Source organism: Hippopotamus amphibius, chromosome 7 (genome assembly GCF_030028045.1).
Source record: "Hippopotamus amphibius kiboko isolate mHipAmp2 chromosome 7, mHipAmp2.hap2, whole genome shotgun sequence".
Classification (NCBI taxonomy): domain Eukaryota; kingdom Metazoa; phylum Chordata; class Mammalia; order Artiodactyla; family Hippopotamidae; genus Hippopotamus; species Hippopotamus amphibius.
The window spans coordinates 6,621,131-6,645,575 of record NC_080192.1 but is presented as its reverse complement, the minus strand read 5'-3'; the positions used below and the strand labels follow the sequence as shown (position 1 = coordinate 6,645,575).

The 24,445-nt window shown below is 55.7% G+C and overlaps 2 protein-coding genes across 2 annotated transcripts; one reads left to right on the top strand and one right to left on the bottom strand.

Annotated features, from left to right (window-relative positions):
- The first annotated feature begins 513 nt into the window (after positions 1-513).
- Positions 514-14,988, top strand: SERHL2 (serine hydrolase like 2). The gene is made up of 11 exons (XM_057741676.1): positions 514-685; positions 799-912; positions 1,290-1,331; positions 1,756-1,775; positions 2,593-2,667; positions 4,143-4,252; positions 4,641-4,720; positions 10,034-10,072; positions 12,482-12,560; positions 13,895-13,988; positions 14,869-14,988. Exons 1-11 carry the CDS (start codon positions 514-516, stop codon positions 14,986-14,988), a joined length of 945 nt encoding a protein of 314 aa, XP_057597659.1.
- RRP7A (ribosomal RNA processing 7 homolog A) lies at positions 14,183-22,608 on the bottom strand. Its single transcript, XM_057741677.1, has 7 exons — positions 22,531-22,608; positions 20,624-20,766; positions 18,844-18,969; positions 18,009-18,126; positions 17,606-17,703; positions 17,079-17,277; positions 14,183-15,799 (listed from the first exon to the last, which is right to left on the bottom strand). The coding sequence occupies exons 1-7, from the start codon at positions 22,601-22,603 to the stop codon at positions 15,714-15,716; spliced, it is 843 nt and encodes a 280-aa protein (XP_057597660.1). The 5' UTR covers positions 22,604-22,608; the 3' UTR covers positions 14,183-15,713.
- Between the last annotated feature and the right edge of the window lie 1,837 nt (positions 22,609-24,445).

The following is a 24,445-nucleotide window of genomic DNA, read 5'->3' as shown; positions in this document are numbered from 1 at the left end:
GCTAAATCCTTGCTCCACCGCATTCTCCCTGTGTGACCTTGGGCATGGGCTGCACCTCCCGGCGCCTCAGTTTCTGGGTTTAGGGAGGGAGGGCGATCGTGATCCAATTTACTGTGAAGGTGTGGGGAGACGGACCGCCCCATCCGGCCCTCTGTGAAGGCTTAGAGAACGCTGGCCATTGTCATCCCTCTGTTCACTCCAGTTTTACGGACAAGGAAACTGAGGTCGAGAGGTTTTAGTAACATGCTCAAAGTCACACACCTAGCAAGCGGCAGAGCCCAGGCCTCACCAACCCCCCAACCTAGTCTAGAAAGTTCTGCGGTGAAGCCCTCCCAAGGTTTCCTTCACCCGGTGGGCCCAGTGTACCTTTCCCTCCTCTGGGCATCCCCACACCCGCACCAGGCTCTCTCCCCGTCACCCCCTGGGGGCAGCGCGGGCATCTGTGCCCCCTGGGTGGTACCGATGGCCTGGACACATTGGGGGTGGGTGAGGGGCCTGGAAAGGGCTGGCTCCATGAATGGTCACTCTCTTTCAGGTCTGATCTCAGAGCTGAAGATCTCTGTGCCCTGGGGCCACATTGCTGCCAAAGCATGGGGCTCCCATCGGGATCCCCCAGTTCTCTGCCTCCACGCGTGGCTGGACAATGCCAGCTCCTTTGACAGACTCATCCCTCTTCTCCCGAAAGGTGGGCATGGGGCTGAAGGGAGGCCAAGGGGTGAAGCAGCAGGACTGCAGGAGAATAAGGAAGGGCAGCTGGCTGACCTAGACTTCTGCCTCTACACTTTACCTCTGTTTCAGACTTTTATTACGTTGCCATGGATTTCGGGGGTCATGGGCTCTCATCCCATTATAGCCCAGGTTTCCTGTATAACCACCAAAACTATGTGAATGAGGTCCGAAGGGTCGTGGCAGGTGAGTAAGAGACACAACCTCTGTGTTTGTGTGTGTCGTGGGTGTGGGGAGGGGGAGGGGTGTTCTGGGACCTCCCCTCATCCTTGGAGTGGGCTGTGGTTGGCTAGGAAGCGATGTTGGCATGGAAGTGACTTGGGGTCTGGCCCCAGTTCTGCCAGGAATTCATGGGTGACTTTGGGAAATCTGGAGAGAGCCGGCAAGAAGAGCTCGCTTCCTCCTGTGAGATCCACCCCTGCAGTGGAACCGGGGCCCCTTTAAGTGGGTTACCTGGGTGGGGCACCCCAGATGCTGGGGAGGGGTTTCCAGATCACAGGGACTGCAGGACAGAGGGTGCTGGGAGGCTGGGCCCTTCCAGACCTGGCTCTGTGTGTTTTCAGCCCTCCAATGGAACCGTTTTTCTCTCGTGTGCCACAGTTTTGGTGAGTACACTTTGGCCAAGACCTGAATGGTCTTGGGGTGTGGGGCTGTGAGGAAGGGAGAGGAATTGGTACACGGTTAGCTTTCCCCTGCACTTCTGGGAACTGTAAGGAGAGATGGAAGGGGCCCATTAGACACTGACCTTTGGGCACCATGCCCTTTGGCCTCAGATAACTTCCTAAGGGATATGTGGCCCCGTAGAGAGCATCTCTGGATTTGACAAGGGAAACATGGTCAGGTCTGATGCAGGGGCCATGTGACTCCAGAGAGGAAGCCTCCAGTTTGATGGAGAATGCAGAGCCCTGCCGGCTGCTGGGAGACAGGAGCCAGGCCCCTGGCTCGGGGGTGGGTCGACCCCTGGGAGGGAGTTTTAGTAGGACTTTGAGAGCTGGGGAATATCAGCCAACTACTCTTTTGTCCCCCCAGGTGGCATTGTGGGTGGAATGGTGAGTAGACTGCAGTGACCACCACTGACCGACGCTCCCGGTGGGGTGGGGAGAGCAGGAGGAGGAAGGTGAAGTCACCTGGAAAGGAAAGTGCCTCCTCACATCAGGAGTTTCAGGCAGCATTTTAGTGGCTTGTGCCAGCTTCCTTTGTATGTCCCATGATAATCACTGTTGTGAGGATATTCCTGATGGAGTTAAGTGTTTCAACATTGCCCATTCCTGTAGCCCAGCCATCACCAGGATCAGGAGCTTGATGCTGGGTGCAGACTGTGGGAGGAGGGGAGAGAAAGGTGCTCTGAAGGGATAGGAGATTCTTTTTTTTTTTAATTAATTTATTTGGCTGCATCGGGTCTTAGTTGCGGCATGCGGTCTCTTCAGTGCAGCATGGGGGCTTCTCTAGTTGCAGTGTGCAGACTCTCTAGTTGTGGTGTATAAACTCCAGAGTGTGTGGGCTCAGTAGTTGAGGCACACAGGTTCTCTAGTTATGGAGTGGGCTCTGGAGCATATGGGCTCAGTAGTTGCGGCAAGTGGGCTCTCTAGTTGTGGCTCGTGGGCTCTAGAGCTTAGGCTCAGTAGTTGCCCCACAGCACATGGGATCTTAGTTCCCCGACCAGGGTTTGAACCTGTGTCCCCTGCATTGGAAGGTGGATTTTTAACCACAGGACCAGCAGGGAAGTCCTGGGATAGGAGATTCGTGCTGGCCTCTTGGTCAGCACCCTTTCCCCAGCCTGAAACACCAGTGTCCCCAGAGGAAAATTTGAGTCCCTTTTCCTACTTCCTCTCTTCTTCATTCTTCCCCTCTTGTGTCACATTATAGTTTTCCTGTATCTTCCCTGAGATGGTGGATAAACTTGTCTTGCTGGAAACCTTACCATTTATGCCGGATATTATTGTAAGGATGGGGCTTTTGTGCATGCTGTTGCTGGGGGAGACCTGGGGCCCAGGGAGTTCCCTCAGTCCTGCCTCCCTTGGTGGATACCAGGGAGGCGGGAGGAGGTGGCAGAGGGTAGACAAGGGGGCTCAGGGGCCCCCCTTCCCCACAGAGGACAGGGTTATGATGCTACTTATACCCTAGGAATGGGCAGGAAAGTGTCATCCTTGGAGACCCTCGTGTGGCCGGGAGTCTGCAGAATGCCTGGTTGATCACGAGGTGGTAGGGGAGGGGGAGGGTGGAAGCAGTGGGTTGAGGAAACTCTGGGGGCACAGTTGGGTGGGCCCACCTGCACTCGTGCTCAGTCAAGTACCCTTGAACTATGTACACACTGCACAACTGCACACAGTAGGCCTGAATGTGGACCAGTGGGGAAACACTGACCCCTCTCGCCACCACCACCGTTGACAACAACCAGTGCTGTCTCTGCATCTGAGTCCTGGCCCTGCTGTTTCCCTGCTGTGTGACCCTGGGCAGGTCACTTCGCCTCTCTGGGCCTCAGTTTTCCTAACCTGGAAAATGAAGAGGTTGGAGTAGAGGATTGTGGAGGTGCCCTCCAGCTCTGACAGGCAGTCATTCTGTTCCCGAGGGCTCAGCCTTACACGGTTCCTTCATCAGTTTCAGTTTTCTTGTCCATAAAATGACCACAAATTCCATAAGGCCAAGAATCACATCTGTCTCTTTACCACCACCTACCCAGTCCTGGCACACAGTAAGTGCTCCATAAACGCACACTGTGTGAGCAGAGAGCTCGCGGGTTCTCAGTGTGAGGATCCACTGAGACAGCGGTGGCCATCACTCTCGCTGCTTTATCAGTTTCACCCACGGAGTTGACAAACCCAGTGCCCCTGGGAGCTTCCTCCTGGGGCTTCTGGTGACTGTTCGGTCCTCCCTGTCTCCTGCACCCTCAGGGGGTGGTTGGGAGTGTCACTTCCCACGGCTGCTCCAGGCTACGGGCTGTGGACCAGGCCAGGCCGTTCTGAGAGTGAGCTGGGCTGCAGATGGGTACTGGAAGCCCCCGAAAGATGTCCCCTCTGCCCTCTCCTCTCCATCATGTGGAGTGAGAGCCTTCATGAACACACGTGAAACGGCCAACCCCAGATGGTCCGTGACTTGTGGACCCTAATCACGCACCTTTGGCACTTGACAGACATTTCCTTTCCCCTCCATCTTCACCTGATCCCTCCAGCTCTCCTGGGCCGCAGTCAGGGCCGGGCTGGCTGTGACTGAGGCAGACAGCGTGCTGCAGGTCACAGGGCTAACCAGCAGGGGCTGATGCCGTGCCCCCACACCCACTGGGTCAGAATACATCTCGGGCTAAGGGGGTGCACAGCTGAGGGGCTGCTGAGGGTGGAGGGTGGGGCTGGCGGAGGGACTGGGCCCCTTTGTGTGCAGCTGGGAGCCCTGCCCACCCAGCAGAACCCACGAATCCTTAGGAATCGGAGAACCTGCTGACCTACAAGCGGAGAATCATAGAGCACTCGCTGCAGGTGGAGGCCTCCAAGAACCCCCCACAGGTGGTCAGCCCGGAGGAGGTGCTGCGGAGGTGAGTGCTGGCGGGCGAGACATGTAGGGTCCGTGGCGTGGGGGAGCTCTGGACCCCAGAAGGAGGAAATCTCTGGGGCGTGGAGGAAGCATCCTTCCCCTACTCACACATCTATACCAAGGCTATTTTTCGCTCTGCTCGCCTGGCGCTCCTTAGCTGCCCCAGCTGTGACCTTATCTGCCTTCATTCTCCCCACTCTGTAGTCCTGCCCTCCACCCCACCCCTCCACATGCTCTCTGCCCCCCACCCCCCCCACACACACCATTGATGCGAACATCCCCATCGATACAGGCCTGTGTCCTCGTGGGGTAGCCGTTTCCCTGCCCTCCTCTCCTTTTGTCCGGCCTCTCCTACCCCAAGGCATCCAGTGTCTTTCTGTCTCCCCCAGTTTGCTGAAGAGGAACACTCATGTGGAAGAGGAGTGTGGGAAACTCCTCCTGCAGAGAGGAACCACACAGGTGGCCACGGGTAAGGGACTCGCTGTCCAAGGCCGTTGCCTGTTGGCACCATTCTTACTGAGGAATGATGATGGCTAAGCTTTATCGCCGCTTGCTCTGGTCCAGGCATGATACTAAGTGCTTTGCGAAAAGTATCTCATTTAATGCTGCTACTGCCCTATACTTGTCCCATTTAAAGCAGGAGAAACTGAGGCTCGGAAGGGCCAAGCAGCCTGTGCCAAGTTGGACGGCTGCAGCATATCCTGGAAAGCCATGTGCTGTGGGGAGCTTGGCCAGGGGTCTTGGGACTAAATGCTGGGGCACAGCACAGCCCCGTGCTGCTCATTCTGTGTGGTGGGTACCTGGTGTCCGAGGCTAGGCTTGGAGGACTCCCACGGGGCAAGCGACTTTGAAGATGGTTTTCAGAATGGCGAAGTGGAGATGGTAGCACCTTGGCTTCAGGGAAGCATCAGGCCTGTGTTTTCTACGCATTATTTCCCAATATATTCGTAGGAAACCTTTCACCCAGAGTCCTTCTACCCAGTCTCTATGCCCAGACCCTTGTGAGGCTGCAGGAACATGGTGAACCAGAACAGACCTCTGCCCTCTCCTGGTGGCCAGTACCTGGTGGGCACAACCCCAGGGGACACCGCCCACTAGTGCCCTCGCTGGCAATGACTCCCCCAGGAGCTCAAAGATCATGGGCAACTCCTCCCACCATCAGACTCCCTGGTCTTCTTAGGTGACTCCAGTTTACAAAGAACCAAACAAGGCAGGGGTCAAAATCCCCAGTGCCTTTGGGAGCTGAACAAGTCGTTGGATTATTCCGGCTGCTGGGAGTGGGGCCGTGGGAAGTGGTGGGGACCATGACACTGAGATGGCATGCCCTGCAGGGCAGCCCCCAGTGGTTAGCATGTGGAAACTTGGGTCTACTATGGTTAGAATTTCCAGTTGCTGAAGAGAAGCCAGAGGTCTGTTGTCCTGTAATTTTTTTTTTTTTTTTTTGCCACACCGTGTGGCATGCGGGATCTTTGTTCCCCAACCAGGAATCAAACCTGTGCCCCCTGCAGTGGAAGTGGAGACTCTTAACCACTGGACCACCAGGGAAGTCCCAGCTGTGCTGTAATTTTTCTCAGAAGTTGCCAACACACCATTAGGTCAAGTGGAATATACCTAATAGAGTTTGTGACCTGTTACCATCTCTGAGCCTTTGCCTACCCTTGCCTGGAAATCCGTCATGGAGAAGGGAGATCGAGGGCAGAGGGCCATGGGCCCTGGCTTCCCCAATGTGCTGGCACAAGTGGCGAGCCACACGGGCCCCCTTGCAGAGGCGGGGTAATCTGGAATAAGACACGCACCTGGCCAGGCCTGGGAAGCTGATTTGGCCAGGCCAGGGCCGCATGAAACGGTGAGCAGACGTCTGTTGAGCCATTTGTCAGGGGGGTGGGGAGAGGAGGTGGGAGGGATCCTGGGCAGTGGACAGGTGGCTGGATCATTGTGTCGGGACCAGCCCCTCCGCAGCAGCGTGGCCCTTTGAGGTTAACCTAAAAGAAGACCAAACAGCCTCCCAAACCCAACTGGGAGGGGGTGACAGTGGGGGAGCCGGTGTTCCAGGCTCCTCCTGGGCCCTGTGCCTCGGGCCTCAGAGCCTCCAACAGCCCCATTCCATTCTGGAGCAGGGCACGCCTCCATCGTCCAACCCGACCCCCCCAAAATCTGAACTCCTTCCCTAGGGCTGCCGTTACAAAGTCCCACAGACGGGGCAGCTTAAACAGCAGACATTTACTCTCTCGCGGTTTTGGAGGCCAGAAGCCAAGATCAGAGCGTTGGCAGGGCTGTGACAGGCTGTGCGGGCCTCTCTCTTGGCTTCTGGCGACCTCGGGCATTCCTTGGTGCGTGTGACGCTGTGTGTGACCCTCTCCCTACGACCTCACAGCGTGTGAGGTGGGAGCGCTCTGGAAAAAACAGCGGGTAAGGGAATCAGGATGTTCAGTAGAAGGGCCCGGGTTGGCCTCGTGGAGAAGGTGACTTCTGAACCCGGTGATGGGGGTGAGCTGCCGGGGAAGGTGTGAGGCGTGAGCTGCGTGAGGCGTGAGCTGCATCAGGCTTTTGGGAGAAACAGGAGGTGGCAAGCCAAGGCGAGGAAGGAGGCCAGCTCCTGTTTTATCTACCTCTTATCTGCGTTCCCATCACAGCCCTGGCCCAGGCATTCTAGATACAAGGTCAGGGTATTGGCATGAAGAAGGGAACGTTCAGCTCCGGGTGAGGGTAATGACCAAGGACAGTCCTGTGTCAGTATCTGTCCCCTGCAGCCGGCCCACCGTGGGGGGGTGCTTGGACCCCATCACAGCTGGGCTGCCCTGGAGCTGGAGGCACGATTTTTTTTTTTTCAATTGATTTCCTTGATTGCACTGGGTCTTGGTTGTAGCCCACGGGCTCCTTAGTTGTGGCATGCATGTGGGACCTAGTTCCCTGACCAGGGATTGAACCCTGGCCCCCTGCATTGGGAGCGCGGAGTCCTACCCACTATGCCACCAGGGAAGTCCCAGCATGATTTGTTTTGACTTGTGCAGTTTACGCACAGAAATTGAGCACGAGGGGGATTTTGAGAAGGTTGCTCCTATTTAGAATAGGAAGATTTTATGTAAAAATGGAGATTTCCAGTTTCTTTTGAAAAATGGCAAGACCTGGCAACACGCTCTGCCTTCCACACAGGCAATAGCAGCTGGACGGAGCCTCCGCTGTGTGTGTGGGGGCGCTGCACCCACTCTGCCCCGCCTTTGCAGGTGTTTGAGTCCATGACCTTGGCCCGTCCCAGTAGAGGAAGGGGGTGGTGCCCCCGCCGTCCCAACACCTGCCGGTGTTCACTAAGCCGGAAGCTCTCCAAACGCAGAGATCTTTATGGGGCTCTCTTGCGTGGCCATGACGGAAACGTGACCCAGCCTCTGGCCCATCTGCCTTCCCCAGAGGACCGCGGTGGGGCTGAAAGTTCCAAGCTCCTAATCATGGCTTGATCTTTCTGGTGACCAGCCCCCATCCTGAAGCCATCCATCAAGAACCCGCCAAGGGTCACCTCATTAGAACAAAAGCTCCTGTCACCCAGTAAATTCCAAGGGACTTAGGAGCTCTGTGTCAGAGACCACATGTCAGAACAAAAGTTTCTCCTCTCCCAGCACCTTTACCACTTTAGGAAATTACACAGTTTTTAGGAGCTCTGGCCAGGAGCCAAGGACCTGGACTGAAAAATATGTTTTGTTATATCACAGTGTCATCGCCTCTAATTATTGGCTGTGTCAGGGAAGGGGGAAGTCTAGGCTTCTGGTAATATCTCCTGCATTCAAAACTATTTTCTTATAAAATGTACGTTTCGTGCAACTTTTCAGGGATTTTGAAACCCCTGGAGAGGGCGTGCCTCACAAGTCACTGGCTGGGCCAGCCTGGGGAGTCCCAGCCGTGCTGCTGCAGGGTCCACCCCTCCAGACCGAGCCTGGCCTCAGCCCTCTTTGGTTCCTTCCTGGTAAAGCAGAGATGCTGCTGGCTGCCTGTGTATGGTTGTTGAGGGAATTAAATGAGCTAAATTGGCACAAAAGCCCTGCTCATGGCTGCTGGCACTCGGGGACTTTGGGCTGGAATCTAGTTGAGGAAATACCAAGCCCCAATCTCTGTCAAGTCCAGAAACGCCAGCGCCACTTGCTCTTGGATCTGATACTTGGACTCCTTATTTAAGTGACACCTGTGCTGGCCCACTGGTCTGAGAAACACAGTTCCTGCCCTCACAGAGTTCATTGTCACAGGAGCGGCAGACGGGAAAGCTGCTGGCTGTGGGAGTGCCTGGGCAGGTCAGGACGTGTCAGGTGGAAGCGAGGCTTGGAAAGAGCTGGAGGACTTGACCACAGGGAGGAGCAAGGCCTCAGAGCAGAGAAAACAGCACGATGGGGGCCCCCAATTCCTTGGGGGTCACCCCACCCCGTTTCAATTCTTTTCATCTCCTCTGAACAGCTAAAGCTTATTCCCGGAGAAAAAAGGAGGGCAGTGAGCCTGGGGGCGGGGGGACCCAGGGGTCGCCCCTGGTCCTGCACATGCAGTAGGGCCTGTCATCTGTGCAGGGAGGTCATGGCCAGAGCTGAAGGCAGCCCAGAGGCCTCAGCCTCGGTTTCATCAGGGTGACATGATCTAATGGTGCAGAGACCAGAAAATCTTCCAAGTACATGGTCTTTCTAAACATTTTGAGTCACAAATGCCTAAGAACCTCTATCAACAATTAGGTGTGAATAAAAAAGAGACCAAGCCCCTTGTCGTCCTGGGAGCTATGGTCTAGCAGAGGAAGCAGCAGCAGAGGATAAATGATAGAGCACCTTAGAAAGTGCCGGGAGTCATGGAGAGGAGATCAGTGGGGGTGGAGGGGCTCCCGTGAGATATTTGTGGGTGTAAAGGGGAGGTCCAGGAGGCCTGGCTGGGATAGTGGCACTTGAGCAAAGGCGTGTAGGAAGGAGGGAGCAGCATTGCTTCTCCAGGGCGGCACGCTTATGGGGTGACCCAAGTCACCATATTGTCTCCCTTGATCACTCCCGGTGCTGCTCACATCAGGTGGCTTCCTGGGCCTGAGATTCTGTACCCTCCCTGACACCCTGCAGCCCTTTCTTTTTCCTTTTCTTTTTTAATATTTATTTATGCATGCATGCATGCATGCTGCGCTGGTTCTTAGTTGCGGCACATGGGGTCTTTGTTGCGGCACACAGGATCTTTTAGTTGCGGCATGCAGACTCTTAGCTGCGGCATGCATGTGGGATCTAGTTCCCCGACCAGGGATGGAACCCGGGCCGCCTGCATTGGGAGCCTGGAGTCTTACCCACCGGACCACCAGGGAAGTCCCCCTGCAGCCCTTTCTTGAGGGGCCACTGCCCAGGCGGAAATTGCTGGGTGTCCATCCTCCCTAGGTGAGGTCAAGTTGCCCCCATTGGGACCGTGGCAGAGAACCCAGCTGGAACTGGACCACCCAGACCTCTTGACCCCTCCAGCCTTTCTTTTTTGGCTCAATTTCTCTCCAACAAGTGAAGATCCAATCCTTAGCTCTTCGGTACTTCCTGGTGCTTAAAGATCCGAGTGAACATTTTAAGGTTCTCAGAGATGAGACTATGATTGCCATGGGCAACTGTCCCCACCACCGTCATTCTGTGCTGCCCTCTGGGATAGCCGGGGAGGCACCTGCATGGGCGCTCCCGTCCATGGCTGTGGGCAAGCTCTGCTCCGGCTGAACCCCAAGAGGATGTTGGGAGTGCTCCCTGCTGAGTCCACCGCACCCTGACAGGCGGTGCTGAGACCATGTCTCTGTGCTTCCTTCCAGGTCTGTTGCCGAACAGAGATCCGAGGCTCGCTAAGGTGGGTGCTGCTGTCTTCCCGACCCTTCACAGTGTGCCTGTCAGCCTCTTTCTTTGTCTTTTTTTTATGGTAGTAAAATACATATAGCATGATATGTATGCTATATGCAAATTCTGTGTGCAGTAATCCCAATCCTAGATATATACCTGGCAACAGTGCGTGCTGTGTGCTCCAAAAGACATGTATGAGAACATTCCTGGCAGCTTTATTCACAATAGCCCCAAAGCAGAAGTCACCTGAATGTCCATCAACAATAGAACGCATAAACTGTTATACATTCATACGGTGGAACACCACACAGGAATAGGAATGAAAAAAAAACACGTTTACGGAGCAAAAGAAGCCCAAGCCAATAAAGAACACAACGGTTCTATGTATATGAAGTTCAAAAAGTGGCAACGTTGATCTAGGGCGCTCGAGGTCAGAACAGGTGGTGCCCTTGGAGAAAACCCCTGAAGGGAGCCTGCAGGGTGCTGAGGGGTTCCAGGCTGCATCCGTATATCAAAGGCCATGATGAGCTGACACTCAGGTCTGCGGACTTTGCTGTAAGTTGCATTTGAATTACAAAAGAAAGATGCAGATCAGGGAATGGAAGTGGACTAGGAAAAGAAGGTCAAAGGAGAGGTGGAGAGGAAGAGGAAAAAAAAAAAAAGCCAGAAAGAGAAAGGGTGCGCCCAGCAGCTGTCCTCAAAGGCTTTTTTGGAGAAATACCTTTGTATTGCCGCCTTTGAGGAAACTGCTGCGCCAGCCCAGACTTGCGTTGTATTTTCACATCTGGAGACATGCGTGGAGGTAATATCCTTCAACCTCTGCCTCGGGGACCAGCATATAATTAAGTTGAGGGCCTGACTGAACCATCAAGCCAGAGAGCCCCAGTCCTGGCGGGAGAAGCATAGTAAAACAAGCCTGGGAGGCTGGGGGTGGGGGGGATCCTCACCTGAGCTGAGCCCTGGCGCCACCTCCTGTTCACTGTGGCTGTGGCACAAGGACTTGGCCTCTCTGATCCTGCGAGGAGGAGCTAACACGGGCACGGCCGGGTCCTCAGTAAATCCTCGTCTTCGGGCCCTGTGGTTGATAGGGGAACCTGAGGTCACTGTAGCCTGAGGAGCAGGAGATGGCTGGGAGGGGTCAGGGCAGAATAAGGACAGTCAGCTTTCGTGGCTTGACCAGATTGCTGTGCGTGTGTGTTTTCATAGGAATTGTAGCTTCATCGCGATGGTGGGAGTACCGGGCACGACAGAACAGTCAGTCCATACGGGAGTGCTCTTTTTTTTGTTGTTTTTTGGTTTTTTTGCCTTGCTGTGCAGCATGTGGGATCTAGTTCCCCATCCAGGGATCGAACCTGGGCCTTCTGCATTGGGAATGCGGAGTCTTAGCCACTGGACGGCCAGGGAAGTCCCCGTGTGGGAACTCTCTAGAATTAACCCACTCAGTACACACTCGCTGAGCCCCACCTCTGTTGTGCTATGTGCCAAGAGCTATGGACACAGAGGAAATCCCGAGAGCGCCTGCCCTCAGAGGGTTCTCGGCCTAGAGCAGCACAGTCCAGTAGAAGTATAATATGGGCTCATGTTAACGTCACATCTAGTGGCCATATAAAAAGAGTGAAAAGAAACAGGTGAAATCAACGTTAATATTTTCAGACTCAGTGTATCCAAGGTGTTGTCACTTCAGCATGTAATCAGCATAAAAAATTATTGAGATTTTTGACATTACTTTTTCATACTAAATCTTCGAAATCCAGTGTGCAATTTTACACCTACAGCGTGTCCCAGGCTGGGCCAGCCCCGCGTCAAGCACTCAGTGTCTGCATATGGCTGATGGTTACCGTGTGGACAGTACAGATCTAGACCTCTTAAATGCTCATAAGACAGGAAGGTCAGGGCTGTGACAGAGGCCAGCAGGGGCCCAGGGGACACCTAGGTGCACTCTTTCAGCACGGTGGCTTAAGCAGATTTCTTTCTCACGGAAACAGTCAGTGGAGGTAAGTGGCTCTGCTTGCAAGAGTCCAGAGCTCAGGCTGGCTGTGCAGTGCTACACGGCAGCCCATGGACTGGGAAAGGACGTGTGGAGGGGCCACGCCTCAGTCCTAAAACCTGAGTCCAGAAGCAGCCCAGGTCACTTCTCTGCATTTAGTTGCAGGGTCACCCCTGGCTGAGGGGAGTCTGGGAAATGGCCTCTAGCTGGGCAGCCATGAGCCCAGGACGAGGGAGAACAGATTTAGGAGGGGAAGAGTCTCTGGCCTGAGGGAGTTAAAGCCCTCTGTTGAGGTGGTGATGTGGTTGGGCAGTGGGCTTGGTTCTGGTTAGGTGACCGAAGGGGCCCCCACTGCTCCCAAGAGAGACAGGTTTCCACCTACAGCAGGGCCCAGTGCCTTGAGGAGAATTCACTGTGGTTTTGTCTCTGCAGCCAGAGTACACCTTCGAATTCATCAGCAGGAATCTGCTTGTGCATTCCATCAAGAAGCTGCAGGCCTGCGTCCTGATGGTCAAGTAAGTCTGAACCAAGCACCCCAGACAGACTGAGTGCCAGGAATCTCCCGGTGTTAGACCACGCTGCCATCCTTCTTGGGAAACCACGAGGCTGCTGGTGCGGGGAAGGAAAGCAAGGCAGTGGGAGGGCTTGGGCAGCTAGGATGGGCACGGTCTATACCACACCTTTCAACAGGTGTCTGTGTCTGTGGGGGACACACCCAGGTAAGGCAGAGAGACTGGCAGACACTACAGTCTGGCCCTTGTCTTCCCAAATCCTCCAGCCACCCCGGGCCCCTCACATCCCCAGGCCTACACTGCGCCTCCGTCTGCTGTCCTCCCCTCCCCTCCCCCCTAGCCAGAAGCCCTCCACCACCTCTGGGTCCCACGGCAAGGTGAACATCCTTTGGTGTGGCTTAGGTGCCCCCCCCACCCCAGTCCACTGCAGCCATCCTGGACCATGCCAGGAACTGTGACTTCTGGGGCCACATCTGCCCGGCACAGGGGTTTAGAAGGCATGGACTCAAAAGCGGCAAATCCAAACCGCAGTGAGATACACGGCACACCCTCTAGGACAGCTAGACTCTAAAAGGGGAATAACAGGTGTTGGCAAGGATGCGGAGAAACTAGAACCCTCGCACGCTGCTGTGGGATTATAAAATGGTGCAGCCACTTTGGAGGCGACCAAACGTCCATCCACGGACAGATAAGCAGAATATGCTCTATTCATACAATGGACGCTTCTCTTCAGCGATACAATGGAATAAAGCACTGACACACTACAACACGGATGAAGGCTGAAAACGTTAGGCTAGTTGAAAGAAGCCAGTCACAAAAGTCCACATAGTGTGTGATTCCATTCACATGCATGTCCAAATAGGGAAATGCATGGAGACAAGGTCGGCTAGCGGTTGTGTAAGACTGGGAGCTCTGTGTGAGAACTGTAGGGTTAGGAGTTTTTTGGTTGAGGTAATAAATATGGTCTGAGATTGACCGTGGTGATGGCTGCACAACTCTGAATACACCCAAATCCATGGGATTGTACACTTTAAATGGGTGAAATTATCTCAGCAAAGCTGATAAAAAAGGGAAAGCTGGATTCAGAGCCCGTTCAGATCCTGGCTCTGCTGTGCAGTGGCTGTGACCGCAGGCCAGGTGCCCTGAGATAAACCTGACGCACTCTGCTCGTGCAGGCCTCAGTGAGCCGTGAGTGCCAGCCAGGACCGAGTGACTCAGTCCCAAATTAAACCTGGGCTCGAAGGGACCCAGCTGTGGGAGAACCGGAGGGATGCCCAGGGTAGGGGGAAGGCATGCAAGGAGGTGGTCCCAGGTGAACCTTTCTTCTTGTTTTCCAGAGCCACCCAAGGACATTATGGTGTGAGTACAGGGACCACCAACAGGGAGGACGTGAAGTTCACGATGGACTCCCTGAAGTCCATCCTGAAAGAGGTGGGTACGTAGGGCTCAGGGCAGCCAGGGTTCAGGAGGGGCTGCCAGGCCACCCTGCGCTCTACCTCACCCATCTCTTTTCTTGCCCTGGGACCCCTGGTCTAACAGGTGACCCCCAGGAGCTACCATGCCTCACTCCTTGCTGTGGTCCCTGGAGATCTGGGGTCACATATAAATCAGCACAGAAAGCAGACTTCTCATTGGCAGAATCTCCCAGTTTTATTGTCCTCATGTATGTAGTCCCTGGGCCAAGCCCAGCTCAGCACTGCCATAATTTTCTAGGGTCCCAAATGGAGGCAGATGAACAGTCCCATCAGTGGGTGCTGGCCTCCAAGTTGGAGGGCTGGGACGTGGGCTGTGACTTTGACCTTGGCCGGGGTTCCTGGGGGCACCTGGCATTTTATGATTGTCGTCCACCACAAACACCTGATCTTGGGGCCTGTGCAGACAACTTGGTGGCGTAACAAAAGGGAAGCCCGTGCATGGCAAGCCAGCCAACGTGCAGCGCCTTCCTGCCTTGTCTGGCTTCCTCCTGCGCAAGGACGAGTTGGGAAGGCTGTTCGTTCCTTTTGCAAGCAGACCTCACGTGATCAGAACCAGCTGCAGCCTCTCCAGGCTACTGGCCCCTCCCCCGCCTAGCTCTACAACCTCAGCTCAACATGGCCTCGAACCCCAGGGTTTGGGCTCTCCAGGCCTTTCTCACTGGCTGTGAGCCTGGCCCCGACTCCCCCAGGGGGTGCTGTGACTGCATGTGGCCCGTAGAGCAGTGGACCCTCGGAACCACTGGGAGGCCGCAGGCCACGGGAAAGCCCCAGTGCGCCAAAGGGGCCCGCAGAGCCCTCTGTGGGTCACCTCACCATGTGTCCCCTCCCTTCCCCAGAGGTTCCAGTATGTTGACGTTGCCGGCAGTCACTACGTACACATGAACCAACCCGAGCGCGTGGCTGGTGTCGTAGGCTCCTTTCTACAGAGCAAGGAGAGGCTCCCAGCCCACCTGTAGCCCTGGGCCTGGGCCTGCAGACAGCTGCTCAGCACCAGACTCCCAGCTCCCAAGCCCAGGCCAGGCGTGCTGGGGACAGGCCCCGTGACCCTAGAGACCAGCATGGCCGGAAGAGAATCCTGTGGCAGAGCTGCGGGGGGGGGGGGGGGGGGGGGGGTGTGGAGGGGACGGGATACAAGATTCTGACTTTAAGATCTGTGACCTCAAAGGGGAGACGGTGTCTGGATGTGGGAATTATCTGTTCTGTGACTGGGTAGTGGGTAGGGAGAGGGGCTGGGATGGGTCCACCCGGCTTTTGTAGCCTTTTCTGCCAGATGAAAAATAAAACCTTCCTGCTTCCACACCACGTCTGGGTGCCTCACGGCCCGTGGGGGCGTCTCCATGAGGAGGAAGGGGAGAGAGTATCGCAGACACGTAGCCCTGAGAGGAGAGTCCAGAGACAGGCTGGGGACGGAGCCCAGGGCAGGGAAGGAGCCACTTCCTGTGCCAGTGACTCCTAGAGGCCACGTCCTCGTGCCGGGCCCCAGGACCGTGGAAGCACAGGAACCGAGGGGTGACACTGTCCACCGCACATTGTGTGGGCTCAGATCTCTGGGGCTGACACATGGGCCCCGCAACATGGGCACAGCCGCTGAGATGAGCGCTCTAGGCCCCTGTGTCCTCGCTGGCCACACGCTGCCACCTGGTCACCACCGCTCTCCCCGGGGCCTGTGGGCGGGCGAGGCTCAGTAGGGTCGGAACTTGCGCTGGGCCCGCATCAGCTCAATCCTCTGCTTGTCCTCCTCAAACTTCTTGCGCAGCTGCGCTAGATCTGGGGCGAGGGCGGAGAAGAGGCAACAGGGACGGGGTCAGACGACGGGCCTGGTGGGTGCTGCACCCCGCTGCCCCCGACTGGAGAGGGAGCAGCCCCTCCCCTCAGTCCCCACCACGCACGGTGGGAGCTCAGCACGGCCTCCCTGGTGGGAAACGGAACTGGACTGCAGCCCAGTCGGAGGGCGGAGGCTGAAGGCAGGAAGACGGCATGCCTGGGGTTTCAGACAGAAAATTCACCAGGTCAAAGCAAGCGCAGAGGAGAAAGCAAAAGGCACTGGCTCCCTTACCACCCCAGCCCGCCCCAACACACACCCCAAGGTGAAGGAAGAAGGTTCTTCATCCTGGGAAGAGCTGGGAGGCCCCCAGCACACCCCTCCCAGCCCATCCTCACTGCACGTATCAGAGCAGGGAAGACGTCAGGAAGAAGCACAGGGCCTCCACCCTCCGAGCGCCGCGGAACTCAGGGGGTGGCTCTGGTCACCGCGTGACTGGGTCCGTGGGGGTGGGTGGGGGTGGGTTTGAGCCCAAGGGAGGGAAGGCTGATGCAGGCCCCTGCTGGGTGAATCCAGAGGAGAGCAGCGTGACGGTGCAGAAGGAGGGGTGGGCAGGCTGTGGGAGGAGTCGTGAGGCAGGTGAGAGAATGGTGTGACCGGTGGTGGGGCAGGGCAGCCCCTGTACAAGGCCAGGACCCTCGCTCGGGTTCACGGGGAAACCATCCTGCCAGCAGGAGACCAGGCGGCCGGGGCAGCAAGCTCACGTCATCACGGCCAAGAGCAGTCACAGGCGGTCAGGGGCTCACCCCCAGGTACTCTCCCGCACGTCCCCCCACCCCGGCCACACACACACACACACACACACACACACACACACACACACAGCCCCAGCAGCCCTCTCACAGCACCCACAGTGAGCTCCTGAGAGCCATATTCTGCATGTGCTCCTTGCTGGAGGCTGAGTTTCCAGCACTAACCACTCGGGGGCCTGAAAATGGGTCCCACGTCCCAGGTGCCTCTGCAGCCTCAGGACCCAGAGGCACCCACAGCTTCCTTGGGAGCCAAAGGGAGACCACGACGCTGGGATGCTGCCAGGCGGGGGCCCTAACCCCAGAGCCTGTTGGGAAGTCTGTGCCCAAGGACACCCCGCCTGCCCACAGGCCCAGCGCCTGCTCTTGAGAGCTCCGTGCATGGCCGGAGTGGCAGAGCGGCCACAAGACCAGTCCATGGCCTGGGCACCCAGGGCAGGGGGAGAAAGGACAGGGGCCTGGGGCACACGCTTACGCTCCATCTTGGCCTCACGGTGCTGCCAGGCATAGAAGTTGAGCAGCTCCTTGCGGGCGCGCTTCCGCTTCTCCCTCTCCAGCACCCGCAGGCTGGCCGCCTCTGTCCTCGGGAGCACCGGCCGCCGGCCACGGCGGGTCACCTTCACCCAGCCCTCCTCGTCGGGGACCCCTTCATCCTCCTTGGCCTTAGCCTCGTCCTGCAAGGAATGCGGCCCTGTGATGGACAGGCACCTGGGAGCCACCGCGCAGCCCTAGAGCACCTCACCTCCTCCTCTCTCCCTCCAGGCCCGGGACCACCCTGGCGCCGCGGCAGCTGCTGCCTCCACGCCCAGCACAGCGAGAGGCTGAGTGTGGGGGTGGGGAGGGCCAGGGGCAGACGTGCCAACGCTGCCTCCTCCTCCTCCACCCTCGACCCTCCCTTCCCTAGAGACCGTTTCAAGGCTAGATGTTACCCAGCCAGGAGGCCAGGACTCAGCAGAGAAAGAGGAGCCTGGACTCTATCAGCTGCCCGTGCAGAAGCCCCACCTCAGCTATCTTCTTGTCGTACGTCTCCATGAATGTGTCCACCTCGACCCTCAGGGCCTCGGGGTCCGGCACAGAGCCTGCGTAGTCTCTGATCCACTCTGAGGAAGAAGGGAGCAAGGGAGAAGGGGGTTCCCAGGCCTGCCCCTCGGGGCCCCACCCCAGGACCCGGCAGGCCAGTCAGGATCTTCCCACACAGGCCGCAGGGATGGAGACTCGCGGGCCAGGGTTCAGGGGTGAGGAAGAGTCTAGTGGGGGGAAGCTGGGCCCTCACCTGTGCCCACCCCAAGGGCCAAGCTCAAGCCTCCCACACCTGCTCTCAGGGCGAGGGGACACGGCAGACGCTGCCCTGCAAAGCTCCCCTCCCCAACCCAGGGCCCAGGAAGGAGGTGCCCGCAGTACTGACTGTGGATGCCGCTCTTCACAGGGTGACTCTCTGTCGAGACCAGCAAAGGGCCCTTCAGGGCCAAGGCCGCTGACACCCCACCTGGCTTCTGGAACACCACGTAGGCCACCTGGAACCCCTGGGAGGAGAGATGTCAGTGCCAGGAGCCTTCCCGTCCTCCCCACCACCCCAGGCCTGGCCCAAGGGCTCCCACCTGCCTTCAGCCTGACTTGTCGCGGGGCCTGGGAAGATGTGCGGGGCTGTTCCTGGACGTGAAGGTAACCAGGAGGCTGTTCTAACCCAGGGGTGGGGCGGCCACACTCCTAGTTATGCAAATTCTGCTAAAAATGACCCGATCCCACCTCTTCACCAGGCAGAGGTGAGACACTCGGGGCCTCTGTTCCAGTTGCGGAAGGAACTCAGTGAAAAGCGTGCTCTCTCTGGGCCAGGGCTGGACGGACACGTGAGGCGCTCACTGGTTCAAATTCCGCTCAACGGGAGGAGGTGTGGGCTCAAGGGACACAGGGGAATGAGACCAGGGCCGCCAAGCCTAAGGAAGAACCCGTGTCGATGGGGGACGCAGGGGCTGCTTAGGGAGGCCCCTCGGGCGGTGACCAGAGATCTCTGAGCTCTCACCCAGGACAAGGGAAAGAGCCGGACAGGAAGGTGAAGGACACGGCAAATGTGGGGAAGGCGTGGAGGCTGTTTACCTGACAGCCCTCCTAGACCACAGGCCAGGACTGGCCTGACCACATGGAAGGCTTGGAAGTCCCACTGCCACCCTTAACGCCACCTTCCCCTCACACACTGGGGACACTGCCCCGGCCCAACCCATGCCCCAGTACTGGAGGCTTACAGGAACCGGCTTGGGGTGAAAGAACTCTGACTTTGGCTCCTTGGCGCTCTCAGCAAGGTCCGGCTTCTCCTGTAACTCCACCGACTGGACGGGGCCGCAGGGGGAGAGGAGGCGGGACAGGCACGCCTGCCGTGGCCGGAGAGAAGCACAGTGTGAGTGGCTACAGGGCCTCTCTGCGGCCTCCCCCCGCCCTGGGCAGCACTGCCAGGGGACCGGGGCCCAGAAAGTCTCAGAGTCCAACCTGGAGGCGTGCACAGAGGGCCTGGGCAAGCCACCACCTCCTCAACACAGAGGTCACAACCCCGGCCCCCCACGGCCTGAGACGGCAACCTTGTGAATTTTCATTCAAGGCTGTGGGTGAAAAGTGCACCGGCTGGGGACTGGGGAGGGAGGAGACAGAGCTGAGACAGAATTCAGGTAAACGCTTTCAGGTTGCACGACAGGCCCCTGCTCGAAGCAGGGGCCCAGGGTATGCCTGGTCTCTTCCGGAAAGGGATTCCTCCCTTTGCAAGGCTGTCTCACTGAAAGCCCTGTCCTTCCCTATCAATTTCTGAGTGAATGATCCCTAAAGTAGGAATAGGTTCTCAACTTTTCAAAAAAATTATTACAAGAACAGGTGGGAACATTTTTAGTTTTATTCTGAGTACTCTGATTTTCTAAGACAGCCAACTAAGTTTTACTACCTGAATCGGCCATTGAAAAAGAGTTAAACCTGGGAATTCCCTGGCTGTTTAGTGGTTAGGACTCTGTGCTTCCACTGCAGGGGGCACGGGTTCCATCCCTGGTTGGGAAACTAAGAGCCCATATGCCACGTGGTGCAGCCAAAAGGAAAAAAAGAAGAGAGAGAGAGCGCTAAATCTACCGCGTTGGAATCAGGACAGCGGGTTATCCTTGGTGGGGACAGGGGCACGAGGGGATTTCTGGGGTGCGGGTGATATTCTGTTTCTCCATCTGGATAGTGATAACACAGGTTTGCTCAGTCTATGAAATGCAGTGAGCACTACACTTGGGTGCAGGCCCTTCTCATACACTAGTCTTCAGTAAAGGTTAAAAATGATACCCTGTCCTCTCACTGTTTCTTTCTCTCTTTACCTGTAGAGGAATCTTTTAGAAATTAATATTTCTTTTCTGAAAAAAAATCATCAAAAACTCAGCAATTCCCTTAGTTTCTCTTCTGTAAATTAATGAAATACTAAATTTAACAGCTTTTGTGAAAAAAAATTAACAGATATGTCTGCTTAGTAGACTCAGAGGTGATTTTATTTTCTCCTACTTTCCCTATTTTTTTACCATGGACACGATCAATTTTTTAAAAAAAAAGACAATGATTATGTCGTCAGATATCATACAAGTAGTCAGCACAACTTTCCCAATACTCAGGAAGAAATGTTTGAGACCAAGTATCTCTATCTTTGTATGGAAGTATGCGAGACAGAAATAGTTACACGTCACCTGCTTTAAGCAACAGAACACTTCAGCTGTTTATACTAGTACCTGCAATGAACATGTATCAATTTTATAATGGGGAAAAACCACATAACTCAAACAATTCTGGGTAACATATTAAAATCTCTGGGCTCTGTAGAGAATTATATTTTTTAAAACACACCTTTAAAAAGCCAATCTCCTGTCACAAGAGAGGCAGCCTTACAGAACCCCTCAGGGCTTCAGTTAGCTGTTTCCATCTCACCACTAAGGACCTGGTGGGGGGCCCATAGGAGCCCAGCTCTGCCTGGAGCCCCCGCCCCAGCCTCAGGTTCCCTCCCAGACACCAGTTTACCTCTGTGCAGTATGGGGGCACATTGAGGACAAAAAGGGTCCGCTTCTGAGGCCAGGAAGACTTGGTGCCTTCTCGAACTTTGTGCTCTTTCACATAGAGGTAATGAGATGACTGCTGCTTTTCAGAGAATTTGATCGGAATGGCTAGAAGGAAAATGCGGGCAGGGAGGGAGGGCATGAAAGTCAGGTTCAGTCTGTCCCTTTCTAGTCCTGTGTGTGTGTCTCTGTCCGTCCATCCATCCATCCACCCATCCATCCTTCACTGAGCCCTTCCCCTAGGCAAGACCTATGCAGGGTGCTGTGCAGGCTGAGAGGCTGAACAGATAATCTGCCCAGGAGGGGCTCCCAAGCCGGTGGGAGAGAGAATGTAAACCAGATGCGAAAGGAGAGAAGTTCAAACTCTGCTGCTCTTGGAGTAAACACCCAAATCTTTGCCATGGCCACCTCTGCAGCCTCTTCTCACCCCACCCTCCCGCCTCCACACCACACCATGGCCCCTCTGGCCTCCTCTCTGTTCCTCCAATAAACCAGGGCCTCACACATGCTGTCCCCTTCCTGAAAAATCAACACTTTCACTTCACTTCCTCAGGAGGGCCTTACATGCCAGCTTAGATCCACCTGCTCTGTGCCTTCGGAACTTTTCTCATGGTCTCTAAGTCTCTATTTGTGACGACTTTTTTTTTTTTGGCTGCGCTGTGGCATGTGGGATCTTAGCTCCCCGACCAGGGATCAAACCCGAGCCCCCTACAGTGGAAGTGTGGAGTCTTAACCACTGGTCCGCCAGGGAAGTCCCTTGTGCAATGATCTGGAGCATCGCTAGCCTTCCCATAAACTTTTTTTTTTTGGCACACGGGCTTAGTTGCTCCACAGCATGTGGGATCTTCCTGGAGCTGGGATCGAACCCGTGACCTCTGCATTGTCAGGCGGATTCTTAACCACTGCGCCACCTAGGAAGCCCCTTCCCATAAACTTTAATCCTCATAAAGCTGAGGACTGTTCTGCTTTTCTCACCACCTTCTTCCAGCACAGCGAGGATACAGTTGCAATCCCTGCACTCAGGAAGCTCACATGGTGCAGGGAGGAGACACAACAAGAAAGCATGTAACAAGGTCCTATCAAATAGGAAGGCGACAGAGTGAAGCAGTGCAGGATGATGGGTGGCTGAGGCCTCGAGAAAGGCCACCAGTCTGAGGAAGTAACATTAAAGCTTAGACCAGAATGACAGGAAGCCGTGTAACAGGGCAGAGCTGTCTGAGGAACTCTGAGAAAGAAGACAGAGTGAGTACAAAAGCCCTGAGGGTGTAAAGAGCTTGCTGCCTCCGAGGAACAAAAAGACAGAGCTGCAGGTCAGCTAGAGCCAGGATATGAGGGGCCACGGAGGTCAATGGTGTGACGTCTGGATTTTGTTTTCGGTGTTTAACTTTAGCCACTGGAGGGAGTTCAGTGCGTACGGGCGTGTGAGGCAAGATCTGACTTAAATCTGAAGATTTTAAACCTTTAGAAAAAACATTCTGGCACCTGCGTGGAAAACAGAAAGCAAGAGAACCAGTGCGGAGGGCACAGGCCAGGTGAGCGCTGGACTAGGAAATGCAAAGAGGTGCTGGTAAGTGGATGGGCGCACCTCCCCCTCTCTCAGGGGGAGAGTGTAGACGGGTTCGCTCTGGGAGAGTGTAGACAGAGGTGGGTTCACTCAAAAGAAGCGCTGTCCAAACCAGGCTCGTCCGGGGCGAGTGGAGCCAGACGGGAACAGGGCGCCGCGTGGGCTTGGGGGGCCCGGGGCCTCACAGCCTTCCAGGTCTCACGTCCAGCTGTGCGGCTGCTCCTGGGGACCCTGAGCCACTGCCGACCCCGAGCTTCCTCCAGACGAAGCCTGGCCGTCCCCCGGCCCCGCGTCCCGCAGCCCCTCACCTGAGTAGCCCGGCGGGCTCAGAATCCCCTTCTCAGAGTCCCGCGCCGCACGCTTCCTCCTGCGCGCCACCATCTTGCCGACCGGAAGCCGCGGGGGCCGCTGGGAGTTGTAGTTCGGCGCCGGGAGTCGTTTCCGTGACGACGGCACCGCCTGGGGGCCCGCCCCCTCGGTTCCAGGCCCGCCTCTCCCGGCCCCCCGCCCGCCCCCTCTCGCCGTTCTCCTGGGGCCCAACCTTCATTTGCTCTGAATAAAGTCAGTGAGTGAATGTGGGAGCAGATGGCGTAGACCCGGGCAGTTCACGGGTGCGACCTCAACTTTCCATTCATTCATGTATTCCACAAAGAGCAGTGAGCGCTTCTGGCACTGTCCTCAGCGCTAGAGATACAGGGGCAAAATAAAATACAGCCTTCCCCGAGTTTATAGTCTAACGAGGGAAAGAAACAACAAGCACAGGGACTTCCCTGGTGGTCCAGCGGGTAAGACTCCGCCCTTCCAATGCAGGGTTCCCCACGTTCCATCCCTGGTGGAGGAACTAGATACCACATGCATGCCTCAACTAAGATTCCCACATGTGGCAACTAAGACCTGGCGCAACCAAAAATAAATAATTTTAAAAATAATAAAAAATAAATTAATTAAAAAGAAACAGTAAACACAGTAAAAGAAGTAACATATAAAGTATATGCCTCAGGGCTTCCATGGTGGCACAGAGGTTAAGAATCCGCCTGCCAATGCAGGGGACAGGGGTTCAAGCCCTGGTCCAGGAAGATCCCACAGGCGCGGGGGCTCCTAGAGCCCTTGCTCTGCAACAAGAGAAGCCGTAGCAATGAAAACCATTAGCAATGAAAAGCACCCGGATCGCCACAACTAGAGAAAAGCCCGCGCGCAGCCAAAAGACCCAACACAGCCAATAAATAAATAAATGAATAAATTTATTTTAAAAAAAAGGTATACGCCTCAGTGCAAAGTGCTGAAGAGAAAAAGGGAGGAGGATGGGGAGTGTGGTGAGGGGAAGATGTTTTGTCACTTTAAATAAAGTGAAGTCTTCATCGAAGTGACATTTGAGCAAATACCGAAGGAGGTGGGGGAACAAGGCGTCCAGTGAAGAGATTCTGGGCGGAGGGAACTGGCCAGGGGCCCTGAGGCTGGAGCCTACCTGGTGTGGTAGAGAAATAGCAGAGAGAACGGTGAGCCAGTGGAAGAATCCGGCAGGGGACAGGGGGCTTGGTGGGTCAAGTAGAATCAGGTGTGCCACTGGAAGCACTTTGTTACTCTGAGTGTGATGGGGGCCACTGTGGGATTTTGAGCAGAGAGAAGTGAAGTGTAAATAGTCACTTTGGCTGCTGTTAGACTGGGCAGGGTGGGGGCAAGGGCAGCAGCAGGGTTGTTTAGGACACCATCCCAATAGTCTGGGGGAAAGATGATGGCTTGGTCACTGGAGAAGTGGCAGTGGAGGTGGTGCAAAGTAGTTGGGTTCTGGCTATGTTCTGAATAATTCCAATAGGATTTGCTGACAGATTGGATGTGCAGTGTGAGGAAAAAGAGAAATCCAGGACGACTGCCAGGTTTCAGTGTCTGAGCAACTAGAAGAATGGTGTTGTCATTTACTGAGTGGGAAGACTGTAGAAGAGGTGGCCTCGGAGCAGGAAAGGGTGGGCAGATTTGGACTTCACTGTGGACCACGCTGAGATGCCCATTAGACATCGCAGGGGAGATGTCAGGTGGGCAGATAGATATGAAACTGAAGATCAGAGGAGAAGTCTGACTTGGGAAATACATGTGGGAGCTGGTGATATTACAGATATTATTTTTTTATTTTTTATAAATTTATTTATTTATTTATTGGCTGCATTGGGTCTTCATTGCTGCTCGCAGGCTCTCTCTAGTTGTGGCAAGCAGGGGCTACTCTTCGTT

Coding starts and splice junctions, on each gene's coding strand:
- SERHL2 (XM_057741676.1), top strand. CDS start 514: ATGAATGGTCACTCTCTTTCAGGTCTGATCTCAGAGCTGAAGATCTCT. Junction 1,776..2,592: donor GTGGCATTGTGGGTGGAATG/GTGAGTAGACTG, acceptor GTCACATTATAG/TTTTCCTGTATCTTCCCTGA. Junction 4,253..4,640: donor CCGGAGGAGGTGCTGCGGAG/GTGAGTGCTGGC, acceptor TGTCTCCCCCAG/TTTGCTGAAGAGGAACACTC.
- RRP7A (XM_057741677.1), bottom strand. CDS start 22,603: ATGGTGGCGCGCAGGAGGAAGCGTGCGGCGCGGGACTCTGAGAAGGGG. Junction 18,127..18,843: donor TTCACCCCAAGCCGGTTCCT/GTAAGCCTCCAG, acceptor CTCTCCTCCCAG/GGGTTCCAGGTGGCCTACGT. Junction 17,704..18,008: donor TGTGAAGAGCGGCATCCACA/GTCAGTACTGCG, acceptor CTTCTTCCTCAG/AGTGGATCAGAGACTACGCA.